The sequence below is a fragment of the Oryzias latipes genome, chromosome 4 (assembly GCF_002234675.1).
Source record: "Oryzias latipes chromosome 4, ASM223467v1".
NCBI classification, from domain to species: domain Eukaryota; kingdom Metazoa; phylum Chordata; class Actinopteri; order Beloniformes; family Adrianichthyidae; genus Oryzias; species Oryzias latipes.
In genome coordinates, this window is record NC_019862.2 from 31,804,132 (window position 1) to 31,818,826 (window position 14,695).

A 14,695-nucleotide genomic window follows, 5' to 3' on the forward strand; every position below is an offset into this window, starting at 1 on the left:
GGTAACGGGTGTTCAAGTTTGGTGTTTTGGATATGTTCTCTTATATCCAGGTTAGTTAGGCTTCTCTTTAAAAAATGTTCATTGTATTATGTGAAAGTTTCACAGCAGCTGAAAAGAAATACAGATCTCTTTTTTTTTTTCAAGAGACAATTTACTCTAAATGCAAATAAATACTTTGATCTGTCCAAATTAATGCAAGGAGTAGATCTAAACTTTGTAACATGGAATTGCAGGGGATTGCAATGTTTCAAAAAGGTCAAAAAAGTAATAAACAAAATAAAAGATATGGGGTCCAAAATAGTCTTTCTTCAGGAGACCCATCTTCTAGAGGAAGACGAAAAAATTATTAGAAGAAGGTGGCGAGGGAGCGTATTTGCTTCAGCATTTTCTTCCAGAGCAAAAGGAGTGATGACTCTTATTCATGAATCTGTACCATTCCATGTCAGAAATGTGATTAAAGACAAGAGGGGTAGATATTTAATAATACAAGGATCATTATTGTTGGAAACATTAAATTTGGTTAATATTTACGGTCCTAATTCTGATGATTTTAAGTTTTACGAAGACCTGTTCCTTACACTTTCAGCGCTGCCCGGGCAATTTATAATAGCTGGGGACTTTAACTGTACCTTAAATCCAAGCCAGGATAGATCCACAGGAACCGACCAAACTCATAACAACTGTAGACTGAGTATTCTGAGATCAATGAAAGAACTAAAACTGCTAGATATTTGGAGGGAATTAAATCAGCAAACCAAGGCCTATTCATGCTATTCTGCAACATTTCAAACCTACTCACGTATAGATTATTTCCTAATTTCTTCTGAATTGATGTCCAAAATCCAAAAATGTACATATGACAATATTGTAATTTCGGACCATGCTCCATGTTGCCTAGTATACAGGGATGAAAAAATATCCAGCGACCCTCCTAGATGGCGATTCCAACACAAATGGCTGCAGGACGGAGAGTTTGTTAAATACATAGGAAAACAAATAGATGACTTTTTCTACTTCAACACAGATCAAACTTCAGCCTGCATTAGATGGGATGCCTTTAAGGCATTTCTTAGAGGAAAAATAATTAGTTACACAAGCTATAAAAATAAGAAAGACAAACAAAATTTTGCACAACTAGAGAACAAAATAAAACACACACAACAAAAAATTTATGAAAATGGGGATCTGGAAGCAAAAAAAGAGTTATTACTCCTAAGAGCAGAATATGACAAACAGTCCAGTAACAGGGCTGCATCAAGCCTTTTAAGGTTAAAACAAACATTTTATGAACAAGGTGACAAGGCTGGAAAATTATTGGCATGGCAAATAAAACAACTGGAAACTAAAACCTCTATCACATGTATCACAAAAAATGAACAAAACTTAGTCAATCCAAAAGATATCAACGACGCCTTTAGAGAGTATTACCAGAAACTGTATGACGCTCAAGGGAACTGCAATCCTACTGACATTAATAGTTTCCTAAATAGGCTGAATATTCCAGTTATCTCAAATGAGAATAAGATCCATTTGAATTTAAAGTTTAATAACATAGAAGTCGCACAAACTATTGAAAACATGAAATCAGGAAAAAGTCCAGGTCCAGATGGTATTCCGATTGAAATATATAAAAAATTTAAGGATAAATTGCTAACACCCCTACTGGAAATGTTTACTGAGGCATTTGAAAAAGAATGTCTTCCACTCTCCATGAATCAAGCCCTTATCACATTACTGCCAAAACCAGGTAAACCACCTAACAAATGCGAGAATATGAGGCCTATTAGTTTACTGAATTCTGATCTTAAAATTATTTGCAAATTGTTAGCAAGGCGTCTCCAAAACGTTCTGCCACATATAATAAATAGAGATCAGAATGGCTTTGTTGCTAGAAGACTAGGATCTCATAATGTGAGAAGAGTTTTAAATATCATTCTTCATAAAAAAGAAAACAGAGATACTGCTCTCCTGTCATTAGATGCAGAAAAAGCATTTGATAGGGTTGAGTGGCCCTATCTTTTCAGTATCTTGGAAAGATTTGGATGCGGATCCAACTTTATAAAATGGATCAAGATTTTGTATAAAGACCCGACAGCGGAAGTTTTAACAAATAGAAATTTCTCTAAGCCAATTAAAATTAAGAGAGGATGTCGGCAAGGATGTCCTCTCTCTCCTTTGCTTTTACTTTAGCAATAGAACCATTTGCAGCAGCGATTCGTGCACATACACAGATAACTGGAATCACAATAGGACCCACTGAACACAAAATGTCTTTGTTTGCAGACGATGTCATTTTATATTTGAGTAACCTTACTTCATCAATCCCAGCAGTGCTGGAAGTGATTCAAATATTTGGAAGTATTTCAGGATATAAAGTGAATAATGCAAAATCCTCAATTTTAATGCTAAATTCTATGGAAAGGCAAAACCCCACTTCCAAAACATCTCACTTTAAAGTAGTTGAACATTTTGAATACTTAGGAGTGGTAATTGTACCAAAGCTGGATCAAGTTGTCCAACGTAACTATGATTACTTAAAAGAAAAAATCAAAGATTCAATAGACAGATGGATGAAGCTGCCCATAACTATAATGGGAAGAATAAATATCCTAAAAATGAACGTATTGCCAAAACTGCTATACTTGTTCCAAAATATCCCTCTGGCACCCCCTCTAGAATTATTTGCTTGGTTAAAGAAAATCACAGTAGCCTTTATATGGAACAACAGAAAACCTAAACTCCGTCTTACTTTACTATACTTACCATTTGATGGAGGGGGGCTAAAATGCCCTAATTTTAAGCATTACTTCTGGGCTACACATCTGCGCTCCATTATGTTTTACTTCTCTAATGAGAATAATCCACATTGGGTGGAAATGGAGTCCCACAATTTAAAAATACCTTTACCGTCGTTCTTATACTCCGATAAAATAAGAAAGTTACAAAGACAAATCAAAAATCCTTTCTTGAAACACATGATAAAGGTCTGGTTTGAGGTCAAAAACTATTTAAAAGAAGTAAATTCTTTATCACAATTCAGCCCAATCTGGGGTCACCAGTGTTTTGTACCAGGAAGAATGGATACAACGTTTAAAACGTGGGCATCCAAAGGACTTAGAACAATTAGAGATTTGTACCCCTCACAGTCTGATACCTTTATGTCCTTTGAGGAGCTAAAATCTATGTACGACCTGGATAAAAAACACTACTTTAAATATCTTCAGTTAAGAAGCTTTGTGAATGCAAACCAAAAGAGTCTTAACAAAATTCCTCTTTCACAGCTGGAAACCCAGATGATGAAAAACAAATTAAGAAAAGGCATAATTTCGGACCTCTATAACTTATTGACATCTAATACATCAGAGAAATCAAATGGTAAATTAAAATCATGGAATGATGACTTATCACTCAATATTAATGAAAATGATTGGACAAGGGGATGTTGTAAGATTCATTCCATGTCTATTAACAGTCGACTGAGAATACTACAATTTAAATGGTTAATGCGTTTATATACGACACCAGTGCAACTAAATAAATATAATAAGAACATACCAGATGTTTGTGCAAAATGTGGCTTTAAAGGCACATTGAAGCATTGCATGTGGGAATGTCACCAAATACAAATCTTTTTGGAAGAAGTTAAAATTACAATAGAAAAAATAATCTCAAAACAACTTACATTGAGCCCTACCCTATTTCTTTTGACTATATATCCAGTGAAACATAATTTTAGTAATACAGAGAGTACATTTATTGATATCAGTTTCTTAACGGCTAAAAGGTGTATTGCACAGGCTTGGAAAAACATGAGCAGACCTAGCATAAATCAGTGGCTAAAACAAATGTTGTATTGCCTTCCTTTGGAAAGAATAATGTATATCCATAAAAGCAAACAACACCTATTTGAGGAAATTTGGGGACCCTTTATTAATTATATTCAAAAATTAGAACTAATAGATGATTCAACAGATTTTTGATCTCAACCGCACGGAATTTTGCAACCTCAGTTTAAAAGCTTTTGAAAAGGAGAGCTGTGATGGTATAATGTAAGAGAAGCAATGTTCGTTGTTAAGTTTTGTTTTATGTAATTATAATTTTTATTTGTTTGAGTGCAGATATTTGTTTTGAGTGAAATGTCATACAATACAGTTTAGTTTTTTTTTTTTTTTTTTTTTTTTATTTTATTTCCTTTTTGCTTTTTGTCTTTTTATAAGGAAAACGTAACTTGTATTATTGAAGTTGCTGTGTTGTCATGACTAATTCTTTAAATAAAAAGTTGTGAGAAAAAAAATAAACAAAAACATGGTAAAAACACAGTTTTCTTTGGAGTGGGTCTTGGAGTGCAGGACAAAGTTTTCCCCTCTCAGTCCAACAAACATGTTGCTGGCGGTGTTTAAAGACACATGTTTCTCATTAGTCATTTAACATTATTTGCAACACACACGTGTATCCGCTGTGTCAACATGTGTCCAAAATAAGTACAGTACAGAACTAACAGTTTGTGAAAACCTCCAACCCTGAGGATTATTGCGTCCATCTTCTCACTAGTCTTCATCCAGTAAACACTGTCAGCTCAGCAATTTTCCGGAAAACGATTTCCACATGTAAAATTACTCTGATGTGTTTCACAAAAGACATAATTGCTAAAGAGTTAAAAATCAAATTAACTTAACAACTGCTTTGATTGCCATCCACAGCAGTTTACTTTTGTACAAACCGAAAAGGAAGCACTTTAAGGTTAGAAAGTCAGTGAATAGAATTCACCTCAAACACACAGGCAACACGTGAAAATACCTTTTCTTCGGCTCTCATGAGCCGACTGTAGCTGTTGGTTGCCTCTTCCCGAGCCGCCTTCAGTTCCTGTCTCAGTTCTTCATTTCTTCCAATCAGTTCATGTATTTGGGACTTGAGGTCTGAATCCGACCGCCCTGTTTCACCGCTGACATCTACAGTCTGATAAAAACAGGGTAGAATTCAATGTAATGACGATGCAAAAACAGGCAAAGTTAGTGTGTAAAATAAGGTAGACCCATTGAGTGTATAGGACAGTGTTTTTTGTATTGTGCCACGGCACACTTTAACCTTGACAAAAATCCCGCGGCACACCAGCATTCAAAATAAAAAAAGCAGAAATTCATGGTCTGTATTGATCGACAGCCCCCCCCGCGCGCGAAATCTCACATGGATTTTTGTGATAATTGTGGCAGAAAAGCAGGAAGTTGCAGCTGTTTTTCCTAAGAGATGAAATAAAAGTTAAATTACAAAAATTTAGAAACTTTTTCTTTTTTGCGGTTTCAAGACGTTTCACAAGGACGACTCATTGTGCGCTGTCCCTTTAAGCCAATGCATCATGGGAGATGTAGTGTGAAAACTGCCGAAAAAGGGCAGAAAGACTAGCGTCTCTGAGCTTCATTGTTTTGTTCTCTTGTTCCACGGTCTGATACCGGATTCTGTGGAAAGCTACACCGCTAAAGAAGAGCTTTAGCTGGTATTTTTGTTAGAACTGAGCGACTTTATCAGCAGAATTAAGAAGGAAGTGAAGACTTTGAGCACTTCTGATTGGTCAGACTGATGACATGTGATTAAGCCTTCAAGAATGATTGGTGGAGTCAGTAAAGGGCGGGACTTTTCCTTACACAGTTATAGCTGCAGCTAAATCGCGTCATTCTTATCAAAATGTCTTTAATATAATTAAATAAACACAAAGAAAAAAGTATTTTATGATCTTTTATATTCCTAACTACTCAGTGTTTTATCAGGACCTGTTTGGATGAACAGAGAGCTGAAATCCTGGAGATGGAAAATGTTTTTAGATCAGTGAATGAGGGCAATTTCCCACGGCGCACTTGACCATCTCCCGCGGCACACTGGTTGAAAAACACTGGTCTAGGAGAACTGGACAGTGAGTGTGATGTCACCCATAAAAAAAAGGTTTAATTCCAGCTTCAACCAAATGAAATCCATTCAGCCGCCATTTTTTCATGATATGGATGTTGCCATGTTGGAACCAGAAATAGTCAGTAAGCAGTGACTGGTTCGAGTCGATCTGAATGAAATTGCATTTCTGAGTATTTCTTCATTCAAATTATTTCTTCCTTCTCCTGCTTGTCGGAAGTCCTCACCCCTACCACCTGAAAGTGTGCTACATGAAATAAGAGCAAAAGAAAAGAAACAAAGTCCCACTTTCTGTCACACACCTAGGTGACACCTAAGTGTGTGACAGAAAGAAGTTCTCCACATTTGACCCATCCCCTGGGGGAGCGGTGAGTTGCAGACGAGCCGCGCTCGGGAGGCAGCAGCATTAAGGGTCTTGCCCAAGGGCCCTCACTGGGTGATGTTGATTGCTTGCCACTGATATGGTAATTGTCCCATTACCATTTACCAAAAACGGGTATTTTAAAAAATATAATGACTGAGTATTAGCTGTTTATTTCTCTATAGAAGTCTATAGGATGTTGGCGTCTTGGAACCAGCAGATGCTTTCTGTTTCTTTTTGGAACCTGAGGATGGGGATTCAATTTTTTTTTTCAATTCAATTTTATTTGTATAGCCCAAAATCACAACAACAGTCGTCTCGATGGGCTTCGAAGTAAAACATGAACTCAAAAGGATCACGAATACAAAGAGTTCAATAGGAAAATACTAAAATGAACTAACAAACTGACTAAGCTATACTGGCAAAAAACAGATTCCGGAAAATACGAAGAAACCTCAGGGGTGCCCACATGAAAGAGGGATCCTCCCCCAGGACGGACAGGCGATTTACCAGAACTCTTAGAGAAGAATTAACTTATCTAAATCTACAACTACATATATAAAGTCCAGCAGACTTTAGGGGTGGAGGGGTGGGAATTCGGAAAGAGCCAGTGTCCCTATTCTGAATTAAATATTTTTGTGCGCTTTCTTCTGTTTAAAAAGCTTTTCTTTATGTAACTCGATTGACTTTTTAATTTTAAAAATTCATTTAAGGAGAAAACTCAGATGTTCAAAAACCCAAACACTAAAATGTCTGTTCACATTCACATAGTACTAGTAATTACTATGGAATGCTGTCAATGCTGGCATAAATGAGAAAACAGAATTTTCTTCTTCCAAACAGAAAAATAGATGAAATTCACAAGTATGAAAAACATAAAAAATAAATAATACGAAGTAATTGTTAAAAAAAATGCATCTCACCCCTCAGCCTCAGTAAATAGTGAAGGGAAGTGGTTCTACTCCGAGCTGGTGGTGTGACCTTTCAGTGGTCTGAAACGGGAATTGCTCACTGACTGACAAGTCTTCCAGCTCACATCAACACCAACAAAGGCTACGTTCACACTGCAGGGCTTAATGCTCAATTCGGATTTTTTGAAAAAATCCGAATTGTTTGCTAGACCGTTCACATTTCCAAGTAAATCCGAACTTTTGTGATCTCCAGTGTGACCGTGACAAGACCCAAACGAGACCCGCATGCGCAGAAGCCAGAAGAATACTCAACGGTGAACGACGTCACTTGTTGTTTGCGGAGCCAACGTTAACAATGGATGTCAACAACAGTGTTGTCAAAAGCGGAGCTCTTTTTGTAATATTAAATTTATTTTCACGAAGGAGCAGCACAATTACAATCTTCTCATTTTAAGAAGGCATTGGAGTCGGGATCGTCTGTACCCACTGTAGTGGAAGAGGAATGTGTATGTGTTGGGGCCGGGCGCCCGCGTGTGTGCAAGCGCGTGCCGCGATAGAGAATAGGGGGGGGCAGTGTGGGCGCATTCATGTTGTGTGTTACGGAGGACGGTAATAAAAGAAGGTTTCCCCCAGAATAAATGCTATGGACTCTTTATTAACCCGTTCTAGAGAATCTAAGGATCAGAACAGGGAGGAGGAGGAGGATCGCCTGGGTCCCCCGCGCTTCTGAGCACGGTTGGAAAGGGGAGAAAGAAAAAAAAGTTATCGCGGTAAAGGTTCAACACCACGCTCTGCCATTTAGCTGGAATTTTTTTCAAAAACCGCCCAGTTGCGATCAGAGCCCTGGAGTTTGGCTTGAAAAGAGCGATCAGCCCAAATATTAATCCAATCAGTGACCTCCCTTCCCTTCCACTGACTGATCTCAGCAGCATCGTCCACCATGGTTGATGTTTACGTTCTCGTTCCCGCCTACTTCAACGCAAAATGATGACGTTTGTTGCGTGTCGATGACGTACAGTTCGGAATCAAGTCGGCTGGCCGGTCAGACGGCGGTCGCAATTGAAAAGAACGGCTACAATTCGGAATCAGGACGGCAAACCCACGGGGCCTGGGTCGCAATTGAAAAGATCGGATCTGTGTCATTCAGACTGTCATGAAAAGATCGGAATTGGGCCGCTTAGGGGCAAAAAATTCGGAATTGGGTCGTTTCAGCCTGCAGTGTGAACGTAGCCATTGTGTGAAGCTTGTGTTTCAGTGTTTTCACTCAGTAATGAGATTAAACACCAAAACAGAGGATGTTCTTTTCATGAAATGCTTCCTGTAAACTATCACAGGACGGAGGATCTCAGAATTGTTCTTATTAATTCTTTGGATGAAAGACAGATGTTGAAAATGAATATATTTAGTTTAAGCCAAATTGAAATAGTCCTAGTACAGTACCGCTTATTCACGTTTCACTATTTGTGGTTTCACGTATTCCCAGATGTTTTTTTCGGTCACGTGACTCCTAAAATTCATCAGAAAAGCTTAGTCAACTGCTTGTGTGAAACTTTTCCATCTGAGGAAGGTGCTGCAAAATTTCTGAGGAAGGGTGGTGGAGATGAAGAGCACGCTGGCCCGTTGGCCTCCAACAGCTGGTTCTACCGCTTCTTAAATCACTATAGCTGAAGTTTGTGCCTCTGCACAGAGAAATGGCATCAACTGACTCAGAAGCGGACGGAAAATATCCTGAAACGCTGAGGAATATAATCATGGAGAATAATTATCATCCGGATGAAGGAAGGGGATGAAACTGGCCTCTTCTGGAAGACATGCTGCTGCCAGACTGTGGCGTCGTGCCTGACACTAAAATCCCACTGCAGGACCTCTCGCCCTTAACTGCTCCTGGTTTTAGGGCCCAGAGTGACACTCCTAATGTACGTTTTAAAGTACCCAACGTCTATTGCTCTGAATTTAAAAAAATAAAATAAAATCTTTATGTTGAGCAGTGTTTTTTAATAAATGTTTTACAAAGCATCAGAAATGTTTCAGAAGGGTTTGTAATGAGTACAAATCAGACACTGACAATCTTCGGCGTAGGGGTGGGGGGGCTCTCCTGTTTGCAGATTAATGTTATTCATGAGTGTATATAGTCCCTAACCCCTGCAAATATGGGGGGGGGGGGGGGGGTACTGTAATGTTATTATTCATGGCTGGCTCTAGTTTAATTATTGCATTCTTCAGCATTTTTTTACTTAGCAGATTGAACAGAGTGCAATTTTCGTCTACTAAATGTAAAGGCCCACTCCGATGAAAAGGGTGTTTTTGGTGTTTACGTTTTTTTTTTTTTACTTTTGTTTTATCCCACAATGGGGAAACTGTTCTCCACATTTGACCCATCCCCTGGGCGACAGCTGGCTAGGGAGGGCTGGGATCGATGGGGTTGTTAAGATGACCTGCTTTACCGCCTGAGCTAAACTGCCGCCATTATAAAATGTTCTTTTCTGATTATGGAGGACATATATTAGCACAATTAAGCTTAAAATTGCATTTCTGAGTATTTAGTTATTTGTTATGACACAGTAGAAGACGAAAAAATACAGTTGGAAAAAGCTTTTATTAATGATGTAGAAGCTATAATAGGCGGGCCAAAGTCACCCTGCTCTGCTCCATTCTGATGCATCCACTGTCAGACTAATAGATCCAAATAGATTTTCCTCATCTGAGCTGGAATCTGGATCTAAACTGCACGGCTGAATCACTCCAATAGTGCTCACCATTTTTGTTGCACTGGTAATGTTAGCTGCAGTGCGTTTAAGCTAGCGGGAGAGTATGTAAACAGAGAGCTCTCAGCAACTGGGAAGGGAAGGGGGGCGGGCCTGCTCTGTGCCAACAGACCCGCTCTCACCTAAGAGGTAAGTTTCAGATAAACTACAGCAGCTCTGCAGAAACTATGTCCTAGAAAACGACATGTTTGTTTTATTTTGGCTAAAAAAGACACATTTATAATTAAAAGACCACTGTAAATGCTTTGTCAACAGATCAAAAGATAGTTGGAGAAGGACTTTAAAGGTACTTAAGTTTGAACCATGGTTACGATGTTTTGGAAACAAAAATGATAGCAGCTTTTAAAAGAAGACAAAGAAGTGATGCTGCTCAGTGCCAAAAGAGCAGAGATAAGATTGGTGGGTGAGTAAGGCATAATGGTACATAATGGTATGACAATAACCGTATCACCGCACGGTGTTTTATTTTTATTTTTTAAGGTTCAGCATATGGTGCGTGAGGTAACTATAATAAACACATTAAACACATTAATCTTTGCTGATAATTTACTTTTTCTGCTGGTCCTGTGTTCAGACTTCAAGGGTTTCTGGAGGAAACTTTTTATAACTGTTCTCTTTCACTCCGTAGCACCAAACATCAACGCGCACTGTTAGATTTCGATGAATATCACTAAATGTTTTGTTTAGGAACTATTTTGTGCAGCGCAAAGTTACGTGTCTGTATAAATAAAGACGGAGCCTCCTGCTCCTTCATGGGTGTCAGGCTTCAAGGCTACCGGAAAGGTGACAAAGTATCTGCAGTCTCATTTATTAAATAAGGGGTAATGGGCGACCAAGTGTGCATTATCACTTTTTAATGCACGCTGTGGAAGCCTGACTTCGGACGGTTCCGCGAAGTGCTTTAACACTAGAACGCCCAGGATTTTTCACTCCCCCTGCAGCGTCCAGAGCACAGCCAAATGGCTGGGTGGCTTGAAATGACTTATTCAACAGCCTTCAATTAGCCACCTTTCATTTGTAAATGCAGCAGCAACTACCCGATCATCTGGATGAAGACATGTCCTAGCTAACCACATTCTTTACTCAGATCAAGGTGGGGGAGGTTTTTCTGCTTCAAAAGAGCCTCCAAGCTCTGACAAACTTTGACTCCCAGTTTGTCATCTGAAAAACCAAGATGCCTTATTTTTACTACCCTGAGCAGACATTGAAAATGATCCTGGAGCAAGTCAACCCATTTGACTCTGAGGGAGAAGAGATAGTCCTTTAGCTGGACTCAGACTGATATTTCTTTTGATAAGATTTCATGAACATCTTGTTCTCATTTGCTGATTCTAGCAGTTGTCTATCCATTTATTTTCTGTGCCTGCTCATCCTGGTCAGGATCACAGGGGTCTGCTGGAGCACATCCCAGCTAGTCACAAGCAACTGGGGAGGGGTACACCCTGGATGGGTCACCAGTCCATTGCAGGGCCACATAGATAAATAACCAGGCACACTCACATACACACCTATGAAAAATTTAGTCATTTAATTTAACCACATGTTTCTTGGACTGGGGAGGCAAAGGAGGCCTATTTGACATGTTTTGGAATTTATAGTTTCAACTAGAATAAAAAAACAAAACAAAAAAATTAAAATAAATAACAAAATATATCTTTACATTGCTGAAGGTTTTCATTGCTCAGATCTCAGAAATCAGATCACAGATGAGGAGATTTCATTGCCATCAGAAAAGAGAGGACGACAGAGAGGAGACACACTGTGCCAACAGAAAAAGCAAAAGATGGCACGATGTGGCATGAAGAACAGGTTGGGAGGCCTCTCCATCACAGCCCAATTGAATGTTACACTGCTGAGGAAGAGCCAACTGCTTTGGTCAGAAGTACGGTGTCGACTCGCTTACAGAGTTTCCTGTGTTTCCTCACTCTGAACATGCTTCAGACTATTCGTGACTGTGTTGTTCAGCATGAACATCAGACAGAAGATGACAGCTGGTTCATAGCCCTCCCTGAACGAATGGGGTTCATTGCCATCCTCCTTGTGAGGGGGGGATAAAACTTCCATCCATGCAAAACGCAAGATGCAAGATGGTTGGCGAAAATGGGAAATCCACTAATCTAAAATAACTATGGTCAGAAACCACTTTAAAGATATCATGCGGCATTTACACTTTGATGTCAAGGGCACGCGCATGGAACAAGTTGGGACTGACAGGTTTCCTGCAATCTCCAATGTTTGTGGGTTTGTTGTTGCCAACTGCATCAAACTTTCAACCCAGGCAAAATTCACTGGGAGCTTCCGGAATCAGTAAAAAACCTTGCACAGGTACATGCGGGAGCTGAGAAGGCGAAAAAGGAATACCGTGTTTGGTGACAAGCTCCCATATCTGGCAAAGGGAAACGGGCAATATGCCAGGTGAATAGTCAGTACAAGAACAATAATGACAGAGTGCGCTTTGTTGATTGCTACAAGTATACCATGTGGAAAATGCAGAAAGGAGATTTTGGGGCAGTACCAAGTATGCTTGACCAGTAGTGGGTTGAAGATATGACTTTGACCACATGATTTCTTTGCTTGAACATTTCAGTATTATGTCGGTAAAGAAGTGTAACTTGTGCATGAACGATAAATATCAGCCAAAAAAGAAAAACCAAACTGTGGTGACCTCTTACTAGAAGTGACAGAGGTGAGGGGAAATAGTGAAAACTTGCGCAGCCACTTGGCTCGTCCTTTTTGCATGCCAAAAGAACAACCTAATGGCTGTGCTTGTGACGGGGAACCAAGGAGGAACCCAGGTGCAGGAAAGACACACAACTAAATAACTCGAAAGGGCTTTTAATGCCAAGAGCAAAGCTAGAGAAGCCAGCAAACCACAACGCTGCGACAATGACAGAGGGTTCAGAGCAACTTAAGAAGGGCACAAATCAGGAGCATATGAGAACCAGCTGTGAACACCTGAGAGCAGGGAGGGGAGGAGGGGCCTCCAGGAGGAGTGCAGCTGAGCAGCAGGAGGCTTTCCTTGACAGAACCCCCGTCCCTAAGTCCGGCTACCAGACGGACCCCGACGAGGCTGATCTGGATGGAGGCGATGGAAGCGAGCGATCATCGTGGGGTCGCAAAATGTGGCGTGCAGGCACCCACTGGCGATCTGCCGGACCGTAACCCTTCCAGTCGATCAGATACTGGATGCCACGTCCTACCCTCCTGGAGGCGAGGATCTCCTGGACAGTGTAGACCGGACCACCGCCTACCATCCGTGGAGCAGGACTGGGAGTGGGATCTGGCTGCAGGGGAGAGTCCCGAACAGGTTTTAGCTTACTAACGTGGAACACCGGATGCACCTTCATGGAGCGAGGCAGGTCCAGTCTCACGGCCACAGGGTTGATGATACGAGAGATGGTAAAAGGACCGATGAATCTGGGCTGCATCTTCCCTTCAGCGGGATATCCGACGTGGACAGCCACACCTTGTCTCCCACCCTGTAGTCTGGAGCAAAAGACCGTCGCCGGTTAGCCACCATAGCGAGACGTTCCTGGTTCCGTAGGAGCTTCAGCCGGAACCTGCTCCAGGTGCGACGACATCGTCTCACAAACGCCGCTGGCCCCGAGGAGGTCGCCAATTGCTCCTGGTGTGGGAACAAGGGAGGCTGAAAGCCATAGGCTGCCTGAAAGGGAGAGTACCCAGTAGAGTTGACCAGGGAGTTATGGGCGTACTCAATCCATGGGAGCTGCGAAGACCAGGTCTTGGGGTTCTTTCCACACATGGCTCGCAGCGATGTCTCCAGATCCTGATTATACCTCTCTACCTGGCCGTTAGTCTGAGGATGGAAACCAGAACTCAGACTGACCTTGATCCCGAGGAGGTTGCAAAACTCCCTCCAGAAGGCTGCAATGAATTGTGGGCCCCGGTCCGACGTGATGCTCAGAGGAAGGCCATGAAGGCGAAACAAGTGCTGTGAAACCAGGGTGGCTAGTTCTTTGGCTGAAGGAAGTCTCTGTAGGGGTATGGCATGGGCTAACTTAGAAAAACGGTCAATTATAGTGAGGATAACCGCTTTACCTCGAGAAACTGGTAATCCGGTGATGAAGTCCATAGCAACATGGGACCAAGGTCTAGACGGCACAGGTAGAGGGTGGAGTAGACCGGCAGGGGGAGTCCTGGGGGTCTTGACACTAGCACAAACACGACAGGCTGACACAAAAGCACGTATGTCAGAAGACATCGAGGGCCACCAGAACCGCTGGGCAATGAGGAAACCAGTCCTTGTAACCCCTGGATGACAGGCCAGTCTGGAAGAGTGCCCCCACTTCAATACCATGGTTCGAAGAGACGATGGCACAAAGAGTCGGCCTTCCGGGCAGCCGGCGGGGATAGTGGCAGGATCTGGAAGGGAAGCCTGTACCTGTCGCTCCAGAGACCAGCGGGTGGCTCCGAGCACCATGCGGGATGGGAGCACAGGCGTGTCTTCAGCAGGTCTCTCCTCCTCCTCCAGTTGGTACTGACGGGAGAGTGCGTCCGGTTTGGTATTCTTACTTCCCGGTCGATAGGAGAGGGTGAAATCAAACCTGTCGAAGAACAGAGTCCACCTAGCCTGGCGGAGAGTGAGGCGCTTGGCAGACCGGATGTACTCAAGATTTTTGTGGTCAGTCCAAACTAGAAACGGCTGCTCAGCCCCCTCCAGCCAGTGGCGCCACTCCTCCAGGGCCACTTTCACAGCTAGAAGTTCTCTGTTCCCTATATAGTAGTTTCTCTCCGCAGGA

At 41.5% G+C, this 14,695-nt stretch overlaps 1 protein-coding gene across 1 annotated transcript in view; it reads right to left on the reverse strand.

Moving 5' to 3' along the window:
* The window catches only part of LOC105357932 (centrosomal protein of 290 kDa-like), a 54,477-nt gene that overhangs the window by 39,289 nt on the left and 493 nt on the right, over window positions 1–14,695 (reverse strand). The window contains exon 2 of the mRNA XM_023954605.1: window positions 4,798–4,956. Coding sequence (XP_023810373.1) covers window positions 4,798–4,956 — 159 coding nt within the window. The remainder of the gene's footprint in view (window positions 1–4,797; window positions 4,957–14,695) is intronic.